The 21,469-nt window shown below is 43.9% G+C and overlaps 1 protein-coding gene and 1 long non-coding RNA gene across 2 annotated transcripts in view; both read left to right on the top strand.

The window, feature by feature from the left end:
* The window catches only part of LOC309370038, a 349,876-nt gene that overhangs the window by 273,617 nt on the left and 54,790 nt on the right, over positions 1 to 21,469 (top strand). The gene's annotated exons all lie outside the window — the stretch shown is intronic.
* Positions 1 to 21,469, top strand: part of FNDC3B (fibronectin type III domain containing 3B) — a 259,170-nt gene that overhangs the window by 219,383 nt on the left and 18,318 nt on the right. The window contains exons 19-23 of the mRNA XM_081910793.1: positions 674 to 849; positions 2,174 to 2,287; positions 4,992 to 5,141; positions 6,314 to 6,594; positions 11,131 to 11,343. Coding sequence (XP_081766919.1) covers positions 674 to 849; positions 2,174 to 2,287; positions 4,992 to 5,141; positions 6,314 to 6,594; positions 11,131 to 11,343 — 934 coding nt within the window. The remainder of the gene's footprint in view (positions 1 to 673; positions 850 to 2,173; positions 2,288 to 4,991; positions 5,142 to 6,313; positions 6,595 to 11,130; positions 11,344 to 21,469) is intronic.

Raw genomic sequence — 21,469 nt, 5'->3', positions numbered from 1 at the left:
TCGGGTTACATACGCTTCAGGTTACATATGCTTCAAGTTACAGACTCCGCTAACTCAGAAATATTACCTCGGGTTAAGAACTTTGCTTCAGGATGAGAACAGAATTTGTGCTCTGGTGACACAGCGGCAGCAGGAGGCCCCATTAGCTAAAGTGGTGCTTCAGGTTAAGAACAGTTTCAGGTTAAGAACAGACTTCCAGAACGAATTAAGTACAGTGGTACCTCAAGTTAAGTACTTAATTCATTCTGGAAAAGCATAAAAAAGCATAAATAAAAATGATACGTTATATCAAGCAGCAATGGGGAAAGTAAGGACGCATCTCAGACGAAGAATGGGAAGTCAACTTTTTTGGGGGGGTTATTAAATTTGATGTAATTTGGCACTGATTTGTTTAAAAATTAGAAAACTAATAAATATTATTTGGCAAAAAAAACCCCAAAAGCAACCCACACACCAACTTAATACAGCTTCTGGAGGCTGCCCTTCTTTACCCTGAGGCTTTTGGCAGTATTATTTTAGGACCCACCTTATTTTTATGGTTGTAAGTTGTTTTAAACCGTTTTCCTTGTTGTGTTTTACTGTTGTGACGCTCCCTGGGACCTTAGGGTGAAGGACGGGCGATGAATAAGTGTTAAGAATATAGTAATTATTATAATGCTTTTTTATTATTCAGATGCTCCTCCTGTGTCGGACAGCAGTTGTCACATCTCGGCATACAGTGTAGAAATGACTGGCCCTGAAGAGGCGACATCGGAGGTGTATCACGGTCTGGGTCTTGAGTGCACAGTCGGCGATCTCCTGCCTGGGACAACCTATCACTTCAGAGTGAGGGCCCTGAATGACGGAGGGGTAAGCCTAAGCGTTTGAGTGGGTCCTTGGGGAAACCAATGGGTTGAAATTGCAGCTCTGATCAGGACCTTGTGACAATATTCCTATTTAATAATAATAATAATAATTTATTATTTATACCCCACCCATCTGGCTGGGTCCTCCCAGCCACTCTGGGCGGCTTCCAAAGAACACTAAAATACAATAACCTATTAAACATTAAAAGCTCCCCTAAACAGGGCTGCCTTCAGATGTCTTCTAAAAGTTTGGTAGTTATTTTTCTCTGACATCTGGTTGGACGGCGTTCCACAGGGAGGGTGCCACTACCGAGAAGGCCCTCTGCCTGGTTCCCTGTAGCTTGGCTTCTCGTAGCGAGGGAGTTGCCAGAAGGCCCTCGGAGCTGGACCTCAGTGTCAGGGCAGAACGATGGGGGTGGAGACGCTCCTTCAGGTATAGATTGCATGGCCTATCTTCAAGGAGCTTAATATGTCCCCTCCCTTTTCATTCTTACAACAATATTTCTATTTATTTATTACATTGCTAGCCTATCTTCAAGGAGCTTAATGTGCCCCTCCCTTTTTTATCCTCACAACAACTCTGTGTGAGGTAGGTCAGGCTGAGAGGTACTCACCAGTCCAAAGTCTCTGACCTAGACCCTGCAATAACCATCTGAGGCCCTTCTTTGTGTGCCTCTTCCACCAGAGGTCTGGAGGGAGGGGAACACAAGAATGGGCCTTTTCTGCAGTGGCTCCCTGTTTGTGGAAGACTCTCCCCAGGGAGATTTGCCTAACGCCTGCATTAGACATCTTTAGGCACCAGGCGAAAGTTTAAACAGATGGTATGGATATGACCCATGTCTCCCTGGTCCTTTTCCTCAGTATTCAAATGTAGGGTTGTACACCACAAAGCCATACTCAAGAGTAGGCTTATTGGCATCAATAGTCAAGGCAAGTTTCAGTGGGCCTACCCTGAGTGTGACTTAGTTGAGTACAACCCGTAATATCTTACACACCAGGCTACAAGCTAGTTTCTTTCTTTAGCCATAGGCTAGGCTTCTGGGATTTGACACTGAATGTTCAAGCGCATTATATCTGTGGAGAAGGAGGGTTCGCTAGCAATTCTGAGGCACTCTCTATGAAGGATGGGGGACTTAACTTTGGCCAGGAGGGGAAGAAATCCTCTTATTGGGCCAAGAGGTTGTTTGCTGCACGGATATGGCTTTTGAAGTGCGGGGAGGAAAATGAAGAGAAATGTCCATCAAGATCCTTCATTTAAACATACTAACAAATAATATGTGCAGTTTATATTGTGTAATAATATATATGTTTTATTTTCCTTCCTTTAGTATGGGACGTATTCCGAAGCCACAATAATCACAACCGCTGCTGGGCCCCCCGGGCAGTGCAGACCACCTTCCCTTGCCTTCATTTCTGATACAAGTGTACTTGTTAGCTGGGAGGTAAGAGGAGCGCTTTTGAAGTGCCGTAATTTTCAGTTCTCAGCCCCCACTTAGGGCTTATCCGCACTTAACCTTTCCAGCCACAGGTCCACACTCTTTGGGTGTTGTTGTTGCTGCTGTTTTTGACCCTGAGCTTTCCCCATGTAAAGCCACTCTTTAGCGCTCAATCGGAGCAAACGTGAATTCGAGTTTTCTGCAGATTGCTGTTTGCTCCGATTGAGCTTTAAAGAGCTGGTTTTCATGGGGGAAAGCTCCAGAGCAAAAAACAAACAAACACAGAGCCACTCAGACAAAGCTCTTTAAAGCATGGACTGTGCCTAGAAAGAGCAGAGGAAAGGTAAGTGTGCATAAGCGCTTAAATAAACAAGAGTCCCAGTCTGCTTCTGCAGCAAAACAAGTTGGTAGAATCCTGATACGACAGAATCAATCACACCACGGTGAGTGAATGATGTTTTGAATGCTCCCTTGCCATTGAAAATAAAATCTGCAAATGGAAAACTTAACACAGAACATAGAGAACCAGGCTAGAAATTTTCTCCCTCCTTTGCTGGTTCCTTAACTGCAGCAGTGAGTATTCACTTTAATGTAACAGATGCTATCAAAAATAGCATCCCCCACCTGCAGCTCCAGGGTCTCAGACAGCCCTTCACCTGCTGCCTCATTCTTTTGACTAGAAATTCCATCCAAAGTTTATGTTTTTACCATTGAGCTGTGGCCCCATCCCAGATAGGGGGTGGTCTCCTATTGTCCTGGCTTTTTTAAAGGATTCTGCCACCTTTGCAGCTGCCGTTCAAATTTTGGTGCTTTTTAAATTGGGCTCCATTTTCTCTAACACCTAACTGAAGCAGCAGAATTCAACCATGTCACTTGTATCTGTATCTCTCCAACGTTTCCTCCATGGAGCTCAACCTGGTTTTCTTCCCCTTTCTCCTCACTACAACCCTGTGAGGTAGGTTAGGCTGAGAAAAAGTGAGTAGCCCAAGGCCACTCAAAGAGCTTCGTGGCTAAGTGGAGATTTGAGTCCTAGTCTGTGGCTGCAAACACACTATTAACTTTATGGAAAATTCCCTCCCTGCCTCAAATAATTTTGGGCACTGTAGTTTGGGTGGTGGGAATTGTAACTCTTTGAGAAGTGAACTACAGTTCCCAGAGCATTTTGAGGATGGATGGAGAATCTGCTTCAAATGTGCTTTAAAAGAATAGTGTGTATACCTGACTCGAACCACTTAAGCATGCTGACTCGTGGACCATAGTTTATGTTCCAGAGCACAGCCAGTCTACATTTTAGCACAGAAATCTTTAAAAAGTGGCATGATTGGAACACACACGCCTTTATTATTTCAGGTATATACTGAAGAAAATGTTAAATGAGCTTTAAATGCCACTTCTTCAAAATGATAGCATTTGTTTAAAGGCAATTTAATCTGGCAGGTGCATCTAGAGTTCTGTTATCTCTGTAAATTTACCAGAAAGTCACAGGTGAATTGTCAAGGCTTCCCCCCGTGTACAAAGGGCGATGAAGGTTTTTACGTTGTCGAAAACAACTCGTAAGGCTGCAAAAGGTCAACTGCTACGTTTCCGTCGAAAGTATGCAGAGTTTGAAAGTTTGAAATAAATGATTGATGATCACAATCCGTAGCCTTTCATTCCTCGAGAAAACAATAATTTAGCAGACTGAACCACTATTCCAAAAGCCTAAATGTGTGATTGTAGAATCCCTGGCTGGAGTTTTGTCTGTCTCCTTAACCCCTTTTTGTATCACGTCGTCCTCAGCGTCTCCGCCTGACAGTGTGACCCAGATGTGTAAGACTAACCCTTTTCTCCTTGGCTGAGGCCAAAAGGTCCTGAGGTTTGCCTCGCCCACCTTCCTCTATAGGAGCCAACTCCTAAGGGCCGTTCTTGTTTTTGCAGAATCACTATTTAACCCTTCCTTTCCCTTGGAATTGGGACGCGGGTGGCACTGTGGGTTAAACCACAGGGCCTAGGGCTTGCCAATCAGAAGGTCGGCAGTTCGAATCCCCGTGACAGGGTGAGCTCCCGTTGCTCGGTCCCTGCTCCTGCCAACCTAGCAGTTCTAAAGCACGTCAAAGTGCAAGTAGATAAATAGGTACTGCTCCGGCGGGAAGGTAAACGGCGTTTCCGTGCACTGCTCTGGTTCGCCAGAAGCGGCTTAATCATGCTGGCCACATGACCCAGAAGCTGTACGCCGGCTCCCTCGGCCAATAAAGCAAGATGAGTGCCGCAGCCCCAGAGTCGGCCACGATTAGACCTAACGGTCAGGGATCCCTTTACCTTTTCCCTTAGAAACCCAAAGCAGGCTGAGAACGGAGCCTGCCGCACCCCCACCCCCGGAAACAATTCTGGGTGGCTTAACTTTCTCTTCCTCAGCATTTCATATCTTGATTAGGTCTCAGCTTCCTGCTGATTTCCTCTCAGCGGAATTCCGCTCATTCCTGATTTTCGAAATCTGCACTGAAACGCAGCTGGAACAGCACTGCTGGATACCACCAGTGCTAAGAAAATAGTTTTAAATCAGGATGGACCTCCATTCTTGAGACTCTCACTCCCTCCTCAGCCACACACCCAGGCACAATTTAAATGATCTCTGTTGTTGTTATTGTTTTTAGCACTTGCCTTCCTGTTAACCTGTGTAAGACCATTTTAGGCTCAGAGATGACCCAACAGGTTTGTGTTTGTGTTTCAGAGTCCCGAGAGCTTTGGTGCTGACATCTCAGAATACAGACTGGAGTGGGGAGAAGACGCAGAGTCCTTAGAACTCGTGTACAGTGGCACAGGCAACTCCTTTGAAATCAGCCAGTTATCAGCCGCAGCACACTATTTCTGTAGGCTACAGGTAAATCGAGACGCTTAACTTTAGGATAAGACGGCTAGATCGTGAAGAGGGCTTGCTTTATGTTGCTGCCGGGAGGTACCTCCTTTCTTCTTTACGCGAGTGTGAAATAATGTGTTTTTTGCGAACAAGTTAGGATCTAGGTAGAATCAAAATGGAATTTTAGTTCCAAATACTACAAACTTTAATTCTATGGATAATTGCAGTCTGTGAGGACATCGAGACCAGAGCCGGCCCAGCCATTAGGCAGGGTAAGGCTGTTGCTTCAGGCGGCAGAAGCCCCCCAGGCTCACACATTTACTCAGTCCTGCTAAGCCACGATTTGGCTTGCAATCCAAGCCATTGGCTCAGAAGATTGAAATGGGGAAGATAGTGTGTGTGTGTGTGTGTGTGTGTGTGTGTGTGTGTGCGCGCGCGCAACTTAGAATACTGGAGTAATCTTTATTGAAAATATAAAAGATATACAAAGCCACTTATACCCAGCATGGAAGAGTTCATTCAATTGTACACATTCATTATTATTTTTAAAGAGTAGCATAAAGTCAACAATCTTTTACATGAGATCTCTTTTCCATTCTCTCAGATTTTTATGTTTGAAATGTTCTGTGCAAGAGCTGCTTTTTCGTGAAAGCCAACATTTTACAAGCCATGAATCCATTCATTACATAGTAAAAGAAACACAACAACACAACTGTTTTGCCCAGTAAACTTCTAAAAAATATATATCATGATTTTCAACATTACATGCAATCAAGAGGAGCTAGTAATTAATGCTGCTTTTCACTATACGCAATGCTTATATTGCTGTGATAGTTGTCTAAAAACAAGAGCATTACTATATAGCATAGGCACGACTCTTCAGGTCATGGGGTCCGTATTTGTTTGCTGGTCTGCATTGAACAATTAACTGTTTATAAGCGGACTGTTGTCAGCCCATGTTCCGACTTTTGTTTCGTTAAGCACTCTATAGTCTTCACATTATTTCCCCCCACAGTCAACACTTCCAATATTTTACAGATGGGAATGTTGTGACCTCCCAGTCATGTGAGCAATTATGACCTCCCAGTCTCGGATGAATTTGACTTTGTAACTCCAGTCTTCTATATCTCCATGCACCGAGAGGCCTTGGGTGTGATGAGCATGTGACGTAATGCCATGAATGTTTCACTCCGCAGGCAATAAACCAGGCAGGAGCAGGACCGTACAGTGACCTGGTGACCTGTACAGCCCCAGCGTCAGTCCCTGATGCTGTGACCACTCTCTGCGTATCCGATGATGAGCACTTGGATTCCTCTCCAATTTCACCCTTTGTGTGCCTTGTATTGAACTGGGAAGAACCGTGCAATAATGGGTCTGAGATTATTTCTTACAACGTCGACCTCGGCGATGTTATTATCCCGGTGGGGAACGTCACAAGTTACGTCGTTAGCGACCTGCTTCCAGAAACCACATTCCGGTAAGTGTGAGTTTAAAACTGCAGCCGTTTTTTTGGTCCCGTGGGCGCATTTTGAATTTTGAGAAAGTGCTGTTGTTGGGTGCCAGTCACAAAATGGCTTCCAGAAGGGACATGGGATAACACAAGATGGCTGCCATGGGAGCATGGTATAACACAACATTTTTAAAAAGCACACTCATTGCTGCTTCCCCCTTGTGTTGTGTTGTGTCACTGCTTATTTATGCAAAACCTTTTGATCTGAACATCCCCCAGAGCAGTGAACAACATATTAATGCAACACAACAAACATACACTCAAAACAACCAAGCAATCCAAACAATATAAGATAGCAAAATCATTGTCCCGTCAAGTGATTGACAGGCACAACAAACACACATCCAACATACACAGAGAGCTCACAGGACAGGGATAGACAACCTGGAGAGCATCCCCAACCTGGGGGTAGCATTGCCCACAAGGCCCTCTCACTTGTAGCTACCCATGCTTCAGATTGTGGGAGTGCTTCATGGAGCCCTGGGCCGATCTGTTTACTGTCATCATTCACTCCAGGTTTTGGCCTTCTTTTTGGTCTTTAGATGTCTGGAAACTATGATAGCTGTTCTAGCATTGCAGTGCAAATGAGAACAGATTGAACTAATTATAACGTACATCCTAAATATGGGAAACAATTAAAGGTTTTGCTGCACGGTGCAGTGTGCTCATTTTTCAGATTTTGGGCAGTGATTATTAAGTGTGCATATTAGCTCTGTTAATGTATCTTTGTGGATAAATAAGTGGCTTAGCTGATAATTATTATGATGATTCTTCTTTTTTCTTCCCCTGTGGACTTCTGAGAAATTATTTTAATTTAGGAATGAATGTCGGTAAAAGGTCGGACAGCAAATGTTAATTCTAAGATTGCTCAAAGCTGCCCCATCCTCGGGCCTCTTTCTAATGGCTCTTCAATCCAAATTATCTCTAATAATGGCAAGGGACAGGGAAATGCACACTGAATTTTATTATTAGTTATTGCCTGTTAGGTGCTTCCAGGGTGCTTCATGACCATTAGTGGACCATTAGTATCAGCCCCATAAAACTGGGAACGGAGGCTTAGAGGAATTATTTACCCAATGTCATTCATAAGAACATAAGAAGACCGGGCCAATGACCCATCTAGTCCAGCATGCTGTTCTCACAGTGGCCAACCAGATTCCTACGGGAAGCCTGCAAACAGGACCTGAATTGGGGCCTTGTCCATCTCCCCAGGTGGGAGATGCTCTCCAGGTTGTCTACACAACACCCACTCAAGAGAATGGCAGCTCTATGCCGAAAAGAAGGGTTGTGTTAAACATCTATCACAGAGATTACAAGGTGCAAAGAAATCTGTCCATCTGGGGGGAGATGCTAGACTAGATGAGCCTTTGTCCAGCAAGCCTCTTAATATTCTTATGAAAAAATCGCTCCTGAAGATGGGTCAGCAGTAACTCTCAAGGTGCCAGTGAAATTAACGCTTCATTCAAAGAAATAAAACAGCTCAGGCCTAGTGAGCACAGCAACTCTTGCCCCTATGAGGTGATTGTGGGGACTGAAGATCTCCTCCGAGTCTCCTCCTTCCCTGAGTGCTTCTCAAGCAGCCTGAGACTTTGTCCCTTGTCCGTCCCTGCTCCGCCCTCTTCTGGCCTCTTTTGGTTCTGGGAGACCAGCAGGGAGGGGAGCAGGAGAACAGACCCCCTGGCTTCTTCAGCAGCCTGCCTCTGCTCTGCCTCTTGGGCCCCCTCCTCTCCGGCCTCCATATCTGCCTCTGATTCTGGACTTCTCTCTGCCACGGCCTCCTCCTGCTCACTAAACCCTGTTACATCTTCAGCTTCCAACACCACCTTCTCCCAGTCTGATCCCTCTTCTCACTCTGACCACTCGTCATCGTCCCACCACCAGTCCTCTGGCTTGGAGCCTTTCTTCCCCAACTCATGCCTCCCTTCACTCCTCTGCATCCAGCCAGTCCATGAAACTTACTATGCTGGACTGGCCATGTCTTGCTCCAGGATTTGGGCGATTAATGGTGCAAGCAGTATATACACAGCCCTGTTCCATGATGCTCATCTTTAAAACTTTCTGCCTTACATTCTGAAGGCGAATTGCAATGATGAGGTCAATTCTTTTTCAAAAAATTGTTTTCTTTGAAATGTCCCCCCCCCCTTATATCCTCTAGATTTCATACAGCAACATATACTTCTTAAATAAAACCCACTGCTATTTTTAAGGAATCCGCTTGTCTCTTTCGTATCAAATGAACGACAAACCTAAAAGCATTAACTAGGTATTCTGATTGAAAAGACTGCTGCACTTGATCTGTCTGGTGAGAAACACAAGAGATTATTGTCCAGACAGAAGCAATGACCCAGGACAGGACATTTGTATCTTTTTAATGTTCTCCATCAGCTTTACGTTTGCAAGTCCAGTAGAGAGCTGCCGGTGTCCTTCAAGGAATGATGACTCAACACCAAACCTTGGGTGCTCCATTGCAAATCATAGAGGATGTCATTTTAAATCGCGAATGTAACATTTAGCAAAGGCTGCTGCAAAATTGTTCTGTGTTGCTTGTCTTTGTAGCCGCAGCAGCAGCTTCCGCTCCTTCTCCATCATTCTTATTATCACCTACGTAATTTTTATACTGCTTCATATTTCAAAGCAACATTATGCTTTCTTCTTGCGTCTTTGCAACTGCTGCTTCCCGCATTGTTTTTGCTGCATTTGCGGCACCAAAGTGATCTCTTTGGAGTTCAAGCCTAGGCAGAATGTATGGAGGTCCCAGGCTGCCCTGACGAGAAGACCTTCCCCCCTCTTGGCGTCAAGTGGGCCGGAGGAAAGCAGAGCAATACATTTGGCACCAGGTTCATTCAAGATTAGTTATACTCATAGTAGACTCATTGAAAGCCCATCCATCGATTTCAGTGAGTCTGCTCTGAATATAATTGGATATCGCCCATAATTTGCTCTGCACTTACCATTTTACAATAATTTACTCCGTGTGCTTTTAATTCATTTGTTTATTTGATAATTTCTGTCCCATCCTTCAAATACGTTTCCCAGGACAAAACCACCACAAAGACAATAGGAAGTTTTTTATATATAAAAAAAACTTAATGCAAAAAGCCAAAACAGCACTTATGATGCAAAGCATGGTTTAATCTGCTCTTTTAAAGGCTCATGAAGTAAAGCAGTTTTTGCCTGGTTCGGAAAAAATAAGTCAGTGGCTATATTTGCATGTCGTGATAAACCATGGTTTATCATGACAAGAACAAATTCAGGCATACTTTGGGCTCTTGTCTCTTCCAGTGTGACTCTAAGAATGATTTTGAAGCTTGTACTTCCTTTTTCTAATTAACCAACAACAACAACAACAACATGTTAAACCTCACAAACGGTGCTAAATCTTAAATAGGGCATGTCTGAAAGAAGCAAACTCAGTCCATAGTTTTAGAGTTAGCCCCACACAAGGAATGGCCTGTTTAAAATTATTTGGAAAGCAGTATGACCTTGTCATTGCAAAAAGACATGCAGCTTTTCTGTATGAGTCGGTGTTTCTTGTGTTATTTAAAGAAGGAAATTGTCCAACTGGGCAATTAATCAGTTACACCAGCAACTTTGGTTTTTATATTTCCCAATTTGCAAAGCATTGGGCCAAGTCAGTCAGCCAGAAAATAGATGGTGCTGGTTCTGGCTGAGCAGTTTGGCAATTGGGTTCTCATAAATAACGTTAACTGCTAGTTAATGGGTCTGATGAAGATAAAATATTTGGTTTCGTGCCCCAAAGTGGTTAGACCTTTCCGGCATCATTGCATTAATTATTTGCGCAAAGACAGCCAAAACGTTGTACTAACCCGAGGCAAAATCATCCAAATCACTTGCCCCATGATAAACATGCAAATCAGATAATTAACAGTTCACTCCCCTGTAATGGTACCTCAAAATTTTCTATCTGAGATTGCGTAATGCAGAGATTGCCATCTATGCTGGTGACACTCGTTTAATTTTGGGAGGAGCATCTTGGAATTTTATATATATATATAATTTCTTTTTATATATGGTACCCACAGCAGCGTCTCAAAATTTGAAATGTCCCTGTTATTTGGAAGAGGTTGATGAGCAGACCATGGAATTTTCTGTTGCTCCAATCCCATCTGCACCATGGCCAACTGGCTAGTTTTATTTACCAGTAACTCAGCTCCTGCTTTCATATATTTTCAAAGAGCAGTTTCTGTCATCCTGACTTAATGCAAAAATACATCATTAGTTAGTTAATCAACTTGGCAAGAGCTCAAGAGTGCTCTCCTTGACTTTAATATAGCCCCATTGGGGCTGGGGGGAGAGATACACTCCATGTTAACCCTTTTGACCAATACACATTTAGACATTCTCATTTCAGTGTCAATTAAGCCATTATACTTCACCTCCTCTGCATCAAGTGAGGGGCAGAAAGAAAACCGATAGGCTCAAAACCAGCTTTTAACGTAATTCTTTTTTTCTTCCCCTTGCTTTGCTGCTTTCCTACCATAGGATCCGGGTTCAGGCTGTAAATGGCATCGGAGCGGGACCTTTTAGCCACTCGATTAAAGCCAAGACCAGGCCTCTGCCCCCTTTACCTCCTCGGCTAGAGTGCACTGCAGCCGGTCCCCAGAGTCTGAAGTTGAAGTGGGGGGAGAGCAGCTCCAAGCAGCACACTGCCGACGACATGCTGTACATCTTGCAGATTGAGGACAAGAACAAGAGGTAAGAACGGCTAAGGGAGCTGGGCATGTTTAGCCTGGAGAAGAGGAGGTTAAGGGGTGATATGATAGCCATGTTCAAATATATAAAAGGATGTCACATAGAGGAGGGAGAAAGGTTGTTTTCTGGTGCTCCAGAGAAGCGGACACGGAGCAATGGATCCAAACTACAAGAAAGAAGATTCCACCTAAACATTAGGAAGAACTTCCTGACAGTAAGAGCTGTTTGACAGTGGAATTGGCTGCCAAGGAGTGTGGTGGAGTCTCCTTCTTTGGAGGTCTTTAAGCAGAGGCTTGACAACCATATGTCAGGAGTGCTCTGATGGTGTTTCCTGCTTGGCAGGGGGTTGGACTCGATGGCCCTTGTGGTCTCTTCCAGCTCTATGATTCTATGAAGAGGAAAGAGGGTGAGGCTCCTTCTGATCTGCAGCTTTCTGTAGGCACGGAAATAAGGAAAGAGGTGCTTCGCTCATTCTGCTTAGAGCTGCTGGTGTTGCAAGCCAAAAAGAGGGTCCTAGTCTAGGTTAAAATGCAGCTACAGTGGTACCTCGGGTTACATACGCTTCAGGTGACAGACGCTTCAGGTTACAGATTCCGCTAACCGAGAAATAGTACCTCGGGTCAAGAACTTTGCTTCAGGATGAGAACAGAAATCGTGCTTCCAGGAGGTCCCATTAGCTAAAGTGGTGCTTCAGGTTAAGAACAGTTTCAGGTTAAGAACGGACCTCCGGAACGAATTAAGTACTTAACCCGAGGTACCACTGTATAAGTGACAGCAGTGCCGGATTTACTTACAGTGGTACCTCGGGTTACAGACGCTTCCGGTTACAGACTCCGCTAACCCAGAAATAGTACCTCGGGTTAAGAACTTTGCTTCAGGATGAGAACAGAAATCGCGTGGCGGCGACAGTGGGAGGCCCCATTAGCTAAAGTGGTGCTTCAGGTTAAGAACAGTTTCAGGTTAAGAATGGACCTCTGGAACGAATTAAGTTCTTAACCCGAGGTACCACTGAATAAGCGAAACAAGCTATAGCTTAGGGCCCCACTCTCTTGGGGGCCCCTAAAAAACCTAAAGGGGGGGGAACTGGATGTATATTTCCAAAATATAAGATAAATTAAATATTACTTTGATGAAATACATATTTTGTTACGTGAAAATAGCTTTAGATACCTATTAGGTCCATAAATTACCATATAGCATATATTCAGCACAAAAAACAGTGACGATTTGTTGTTGACAAAGGACAGCTGGACATATAAAAGGCCCCATCACCCTCAGTAGCTTAGGGCCTCATCAAACCCAAATCCGGCCCTGAGTAACAGGGTGGGAAGGTGGGAACAGGTTAAAAACTATTAGTGCCCTTGCTGAAAACAGTTGTTGGGATTCACCACTGGCACATGGAATATAATAATAATAATAATAATAATAATAATAATAATAATAATAATAATAATAATAGTTTATTAATTGTACCCTGCCCATCTGGCTGGGTTTCCCCAACCACTCTGGGTGGCTTCGACAAAGACCAAAAATACACTAAGATGTCACACATTATAAACTTCCCTGAACAGGGCTGCCTTAAGATGTCTTCTGAATGTCAGGTAGTTATTTATCTCTTTGACATCTGAAGGGAGGGCGTTCCACAGGGCGGGCACCACTACCGAGAAGGCCCTCTGCCTGGTTCCCTGTAGCTTTGCTTCTCGCAAATCTGTCAGGACCGGTTTTATGTGGCCCCGGCAGCCACTCCCAGTCACCGCATTCTGCCACATTCTGGATTAATTGCAGTTTCCGGGTCACCTTCAAAGGTAGCCCCACATAGAGCGCATTGCAGTAGTCCAAGCGGTAGATAACTAGAGCATGCACCACTCTGGCGAGGTGGTCCACAAGCAGATAGTGTCTCAGCCTGCGTACCAGATGGAGCTGGTAGACAGCTGCCCTGGACACAGAATTGACCTGTGCCTCCATGGACAGCTGTGAGTCCAAAATGACTCCCAGGCTGCGCACCTGGTCCTTCAGGGGCACAGTTACCCCATACAGGACCAGGGAGTCCTCCACACCTGCCCACCCCCTGTCCCCCAAAAACAGTACTTCTGTCTTGACATGATTCAACCTCAATCCATTAGCCGCCATCCATCCTCCAACTGGAATATAGTTGCTTCCCCAAAGTACATGTTGCATTCAGACTTATGCATTCTAGTTGCTGCTAGATAAGCCCTCCATGCTTGTAGCAGCAATCTTCTTATAGCAGAATCGAGATTTATTTGCACGTTGTCTAATCAAGCAATTTCCAAGAATATGCTGCTGGGTTTTCAGAGGGTATCAGCTTGCCACCTGGTTCCCTCGAGTCCCATGATTTTAGCCCATTAGCCGTTCTAAGGAGACTGGCAGGAACTCATGCTTATTGTCGTGGGTACCGTGAACTGCAATTCTTTCCTTCTAAAGCTGCATAGTGGTAAAAGTGCCTTGAGCACCATATAAGCCCCCCGCATTTGTAGCAATCATGCCACCCTTTACGAATATAAGACACCAGTTGGATTCTGCTCATTGAAAGATGACTTGATTTGTCGTTTCTTGATCCGTTTAAGAAGCAGAAAATGAATAATTCATAGCATAGTTTTGAATTGCCATATAAGCAACGCTGGGGGCAAACAAATCTTGTTACCCATTGGCCTAAGTGCTTCCATTAGCCAAGCGTTAACTAGGTCGCATCAGCCCCCAAAAGGATGTGCTTATTTTCTTGCAGCAAACAGAGTATCTCGCTTCAGTGGGCTCCCTGATCTGGACCAGAACTATACAGCCAGACGTGAAAAACATCAAATAGCTGGGTTTGAATAGGATTGGGGGAGAGGGAGGAGAGTGAACAAATTGTAGTAATTTGTTCTAATGGGTTTAATTCGACCTTATTAGAACCAGCTTCATCAAGCCACATGTTGCATTCATCAGGAAAGGTCAGAAATGTTGTTTGAGCTCTTCCCGTGCCACGTAAATGACATATGAGCAACTGCTCTGGAGTTGTTTTGTAATATAATGCCCATTGCTCACCTCTTCCCACCTCTGGTCTGGTGTTTGTCTCAAATGACTTTTTTTTCCTGATTCGCTTTGGGAAGCGGGCAATATTCAGACTTAGTCGGTAATCACAGTTTTTGATTCAGATTCATTTCACAAAATGTAGCTGTCATGACCAGACATGTTTGCCCCGGCTTTTGCTTTTTCTGTTAAAATTGCTTCACTTTGTTCATTTGCCTGCTTTGGAAAGAACTAAGAGATTCCTAATTCAGAGTCAGTTATGTTGAAACCGTAATCGATGTTATTATGTCACAAGTTTATTTAGGATGTCATTTTCAGCTCACAAATCATAAGTATAGCATCAGTGTTACAATATATGTACAGTCATACCTTGGATTACAGACGTTTCAGGTTGTGTTTTTTCGGGTTGCGGAACGACGAAATGCGGAAGTACCGCAGCAGGTTACTTGCAGGTTTCAGCAGCGCTAAATTGTGCTTTGCGCATGCACAGAAGCGCCGAATTGCAGCGTGCGCAGGCGCGCCACTGCGGGTTGCGAACATGCATCCCGCACGGATCACGTTTGCAACCCGAGCACTGTAAAGAGTGTGTGTGTGTGTGTGTGTGTGTGTGTGTAGAGATAGATAGATAGATGATAGATAGATGATAGATAGATGATAGATAGATAGATGGATGGATAGATAGATAGATAGATAGATAGATGATATATAGATAGATAGATAGATAGATAGATGATAGATAGATAGATAGATAGATAGATAGATGATAGATAGATAGATAGATAGATAGATAGATAGATAGATAGATAGATAGATAGATGATAGATTGATAGATGATAGATAGATAGATAGATAGATAGATAGATAGATGATAGATAGATAGATAGATAGATAGATAGATAGATAGATAGATAGATAGATAGATGATACAGTGGTACCTCGCAAGACGAATGCCTCGCAAGACAAAAAACTCGCTAGACGAAAGGTTTTTCCGTTTTCGATTTGCCTCGCAAGACGAATTTCCCCTATGGGCTTGCTTCGCAAGACGAAAACGTCTCGCGACGTCTAAAAACAAAGACATGTTTTGTTTATAAAGTTAATTTATTTTCCCTTCAGTTTTTGAACTGCTCTTTACAGTATGTGTGACTTTAAAGAGCAGTTAATAAACTGTTGTTGTACCAAATTTGGCTTTGTTTAGACCTTTTTTGACCATAGGAACGCATTAATTGATTTTCAATGCATTCCTATGGGATTTCGTGCTTCGCAAGACGAAAAATTCGCTAGACGACAAAAATTGCGGAACGAATTAATTTCGTCTTGCGGGGCACCACTGTAGATAGATAGATGATAGATTAGATAGATAGATAGATAGATAGATAGATAGATAGATAGATAGATAGATGATAGGTAGATAGATTGATAGATGATAGATGATGATAGATAGATAGATGATAGATAGATAGATGATAGATAGATAGATAGATAGATAGATAGATAGATAGATAGATAGATAGATAGATGATAGATAGAGATAGATAGATAGATAGATAGATAGATAGATAGATAGATGATAGATAGATAGATAGATAGATAGATAGATAGATAGATAGATGATAGATAGATAGATAGATAGATAGATAGATAACATTTTTATTTGCCAGGGACTTTAATGTTGTTGTTGTTTTTTCATGGTGTTTCAGAATGTGTCTGTTTCATTTTAGTTTTATGCTGCTCTTTTGATATTTTTAAAAGATTTTTGTTGTATGAACTATAATTTATACTTGGTTTCTAAATTTGCTGGCATTTTCTTAATTGAAAGTCGGAAGAAATAACTTCAGTGACCTTTTTAAAAAAAAAATGGGAAAGCTAACCACAGTAAAGGTAAAACAAGCATTTAGGAATAAAATCCTGATAGGATTTCCATGCATTTCTGAGGTTATCGTTTCCCCCCCTGAATATATAAGATGGGATTATTTCATTTGTGTTTTTTTTACTGCATTTCATATATTCCACTTTTCTGGTAGTGCGTATTTGGTTATATGGAGAAGAGTGAAGGAGCCCTCCTTCTAACTGCAGCGAATCAGGCAGCTGCATTAACCTCACTGCATTCACACTGCCTTTTGAATCACTTAAAATAATAGAATCTTAGAATTGTACTGGTACCCCAAGGATTATCTACTCCAGCCTCCCGCAATGCAGGAATACAAATTTGTTGGTATGAAGACCAGTCCATGGTTTGGCTGCACCAGTGCCAGCCATTGGCACTGCACCTGAACTGGCCTAGTATGTTAGCCTTGACATGATACTCTGGGTATAAGCAGTTTGTACATAAAGCTGTAAAGAGACCCCACAAAGCACACAGTCTGCTTTGCCCGGTGATGAATACAGTTAATACGCAGCTGCCGCAGGTTTTCAAGGAGTCTAATTAGGAACCCGTTTACACTCTTTTAATTGAATCAAGATCATTAACACCCACTTTAACAGCAGTGCCTGGTTTCAGACCAGCACTGAGAGCGCAGCAAGTAGATTCTCTGAAAAATACAAAAATAGGTGCATTATCATACTCATTCATAATAATCAGCATGCACATATTTTAGGCTTTGGCTAGCAAGTAAGGAAAGGAAATTGGCAATTAAGACAGAGCCATATGGTTGCTATAGTATTCTGAAATAGCCAAACTCATCAGGAAACAAAAGGACAAAAAAAGTGAGTTGATTACACCCTATTTGTCCGAAAGTATTAATTCTATGATATACCTGTGGTACCTATCCCATGGGTATGTTGTAAACACACACACTCCTTTTCTGTTCTCATCTTGTCCTTAATGGTGTCTGTTAATTGAGATTCTTTGTGTCCTCTGATTAATACATGAGAAATGTGTATCTGCAAGGTGGATTTGTGAAAGACTGTTCTGCCATGGTTTGAACTGAGATTCTCAACTCTAACAAAAGCCTATAGAAAATGATCAGACTAAACAAATTATAGATTTAGTTTAATACATGGCATACACTTCATGTGCATTTCCCCCGCCAAAGAATCCTAGGGGCTGTATAATGGTACCTCGGGTTACAGACGCTTCAGGTTACAGACTCTGCTAACCCAGAAATATTACCTCAGGTTAAGAACTTTGCTTCAGGATAAGAACAGAAATCGTGCTGCTGCAGTGGGAGGCCCCATTAGCTAAAGTGGTACCTCAGGTTAAGAACAGTTTCAGGTTAAGAACGGACCCCCGGAACGAATTAAGTTCTTAACCCGAGGTACCACTGTACTTGGTTAAGGATGCAGGGGAATGTAGTTCTGTGAGGGGCAAACTACAGTTCCCAGGGTTCTTGGGAGGGGGAGTTGCTTTAAATGTATGGTATGTGCATAGCCTAAATCAGGGACCAGCAAACCTTTTCAGCAGGCGGCCAGTCCACTGTCCCTCAGACTATGTTTTTTGGAGGTAGATGCAAGAGCACCATAAGCCCCGGTGGCTGCTTACCTGTGTCTTGTGAGCAGCAGGGGCTGGTGGTTGTGGCAGAAGAACAATGAGCGGCACACAAAAGGGCTCCGGAGAGGGGCTGCTTAAAATGGCGGCCGCTCGATCACTGCTGCTGCTGGCACCAACAAAGCCTAGCCTGCTTCCTCCTCTAGGCAGGGCAGAGAGAAGCCAGGAGGAGGGAGCGAGGGAGGGAGGAGGCATGGCCGCCACCGCTGTGTGAGGGAGAGAGAAAGAACATGCACGCTGGTGATCCATGCAGCGATTCCCGGACTGCCTGCGGGCTGGATCCCGAAGGCAATTGGGTCAGATCCGCCCCGTGGGCCTTAGTTTGCCTCCCCATGGCCTAAATGCTGACCTGAGTTACTGTGCTGCTGCTGCAAGCAAAGCTCAGAGCTCCTCTACGTGCCCCCAAAGAGACACTTAATTCTCACAATATAACTTGTGGCAATGAATTCCGCAGGTAATCTAAAACCGTCATTTGCTTGCTGTTGCAATAACGTCCTGTAGGTTTAACTAAGGCAGATGGCGTTTTACAACCCAGAATTCTGTATGCAGACAACTGTTTCGTCAGTTCTATATAGCAACCGGATTTTAACATCATGTGGTTGTAGCTGGAGTTATTTCTACTCAAGAGTTAGACGCACTCCAGTACCTCAGGTTAAGAACTTTGCTTCAGGATGAGAACAAAAATTGTGTGACAACGGGAGGCCCCATTAGCTGTACCTCGGGTTAAGAACAGTTTCAGGTTAAGAACGGACCTCCAGAACGAATTAAGTTCTTAACCTGAGGTACCACTGTACGCCTCCTGCCTGTCAAACATTGACACTGTAGAAATGGTTTGGTTTTCTTACACTGAGAGGCTCTGGAAAGCAACTTCCTTGCTGGTGTACCATCTTCGTTAAAAGGTTTCTGGGCTTGCCTATTTTACATCATCTAATGATTTCGCCCCTTTTTTCTGCTTCAAGCACTTCTCAAAACTTGGTGCTCTTCAGTTCATAGGCAAATTATCTGCTGTGGTTTTGAAGCATGGAGTAGAAGGGGTGGGGGGAAATCCCATAATTAGCTGCAGGTTTGACATTAATTTCTTTTAAGAGCAGGAGATGTGGAGCATTTATTGTCTTAAAACTGGCACTTCCCTGCGATGTGAATCACATCTCATTTAACTATTAGCGGTTGCTGCTTAGTGAGGTGTGTAAACCTCTCTTTCAAATGCCCTGGTTGCTTCTGCTCCAGAGAAAACAGCCTCAGGTCAGCAGGTTAGCTGATCAGGATATTAATTCTCTCCTTTTCACTTCCCTTTCTCTGTCGCTTTTCACCTGGAGTACAAAAAGAGAGAGGTTGAATTTGCACCTAGGTAGTGGAGCCATCGCTCATCGCATTTTTTTATATCTTTGCCACTGAATTTCACCTGGTGTTTAAAGCTTGCAGATTTAGGGTGCTTTCCTTTTAGAATGAAGTTGTTGGGAAGAGGAAAATCTCTCTCCAAAATAAAGAAAAATAAAAGGGGGGGGGGGAATCCTGAATAGATGTTCAAAAGCCAAGGGTACAGCACAGGAGTTTGTGATTTTATTCACAATTCCCAAGTTTGACTGGAGTGTCGTAAAACGTCAACAGGAAATTCAATACAGTGGCATGCAAACAGTTTCCTGGAAGATCCTTACGGAGAATAAATTTATATTGACAACCGCATTGCAGGCTTGCCATCTCCTGAGCATTCTTTCTAGGAACACCGTGTTCTGTATGCGTGTACATTAATGTTCCATTTGATATTAGAATGCCAGCAAATGGTTCTCGTTGCTAATGCAGAAAAGATACGAGGGCAATTTTCTGAGGACCGTCCCCTCCATCAGTTCATTGCTCCCTGAGCTTTACTAATTTAGACTTTTCAAAACCTAGGTAAAGGTAAAGGGACCCCTGACCATTAGGTCCAGTCGTGACCATCTCTGGGGTTGCGGCGCTCATCTGGCTTTCTTGACCGAGGGAGCCGGCGTACATGTGGCCAGCATGACTAAGCCACTTCTGGCGAACCAGAGCAGCGCGCGGAAACGTCGTTTACCTTCCTGCCGGAGCGGTACCTATTTATCTACCTGCACTTTGACGTGCTTTCGAACTGCTAGGTTGGCAGGACCAGGGACCGAGCAACGTGAGGTCACCCCGTCGAGGGGATTTGAACCGCCGACCTTCTGATCGGCAAGTCCTAGACTCTGTGGTTTAACCCACAGCCAAACCTAAGCTCCCATTAAAATGTAGCATCAGTTGGTGACAAACCCGCTGCAAAGTCAAGTTTGGGTTCCTTTGGCTCCCCCTCCCCCCAAAAGGCCTTTTCTTGCTTTAGCAAAGTACCTGAAAGTTTTGCTGCTATTGGTTTGCATCCTGGCTTCATTTAGAAGCAGGTGATGCTGCCCAGTGCAATTGACGTCAGGGACTTGGAATCTGAAGCCTTGCGGCATGAAGTCTCGCAGGTGCTAGAACGGTTCGGTTTGCATTTTGATGGATTTTCTTTTAATCGTTTAGCTGCCTTGAGCCATATGCTGGGTGGAAGGCAGGATAGCAACCAGCAGCAGAGAGCCCCTCACCAGCAAGCCTGTAAGCCATGGCCACCTGGTGTCATAATATAACGGGACAGGTAAAGTCACAGCCCCCAGTTGCAACCCCTGTGCCATTGTCGGTCTGGTTTGATTTCAGGATGCCCGGGCAAAGGGGAGCAGGGATTGGAGAACTCTGCAAAACTCTGAGCCTTTGCCCATGTGGTTTGAAATCAAGCCACACAGGCAAAGGAAGATGCTTCTTCAGCTATCCTGGTGGCATAAGATATCTGCCAGGTATGCACCACGTGCAGTATAAAACTATATATCATTTAAACCAGAAATGCAACCTAAAATGGTGTAAAAGCAAATAAAACAGATTCAGGGGGTTTATGCACATAAAACAGGGCCCAAGTCTTCACAAGGTGTCTTCACCTGTGGCTGAGGGAAGGGCATGGAAGAGGTGCATCAGTGGCTTCATGCACATGTGACAGCCTTTCCCCGCCCCCCCCCAATGTTGGGAGGGACTCAGCACACCTGATTAGGTGCATCTCTCTCTCATATCTAATTTTCCTTGCTTAGGGAGCAACCAGCCTTTCTACTTTGAGATGTGACAAGGAGAACTTGCCAGGGAATGCAAATTGCATGCTTCAGTCCTTAACTGAATTGTACAGCTACACCTAAGAGATCTGCTACCTTTTGAAGCTTCAGTGTTCATAACAAAGATGGAACTTTTTGTTTAATCACAGCATGAGTTTTCCAGGCATAATCGAGATTACTCGTTGGGGCTGTTCTTCCTCTATTTAAAACTCGTCGCTGAGGGAAGCCATTTCCTTTCAAGACGGTTTGGACTGCCGCTCTCTTGCATATTAGAGATCCAGTGCAGCATAGTGGTTAGTTGTGTTGGACTAGAATCTGGGAGACCCGAGTTCGAATCCCTTTGGGCCAACCACTGCATCTCAAGCTAATCTATCTCACAGATTTGTTGTAGGGATTAAATGAGACAGGGAAGATAATTGTGTACAGTGCCTCAAGCCCCTTGGAGTAAAGGTGGAATATAAATGTGAGTTAGGAAATTTAAAAACTGGAGTTGATTAGC

This window comes from Podarcis melisellensis (assembly GCF_964234715.1).
Source record: "Podarcis melisellensis genome assembly, chromosome: 5".
NCBI classification, from domain to species: Eukaryota; Metazoa; Chordata; class Lepidosauria; order Squamata; family Lacertidae; genus Podarcis; species Podarcis melisellensis.
This window is presented reverse-complemented; position numbering and strand designations above follow the sequence as displayed.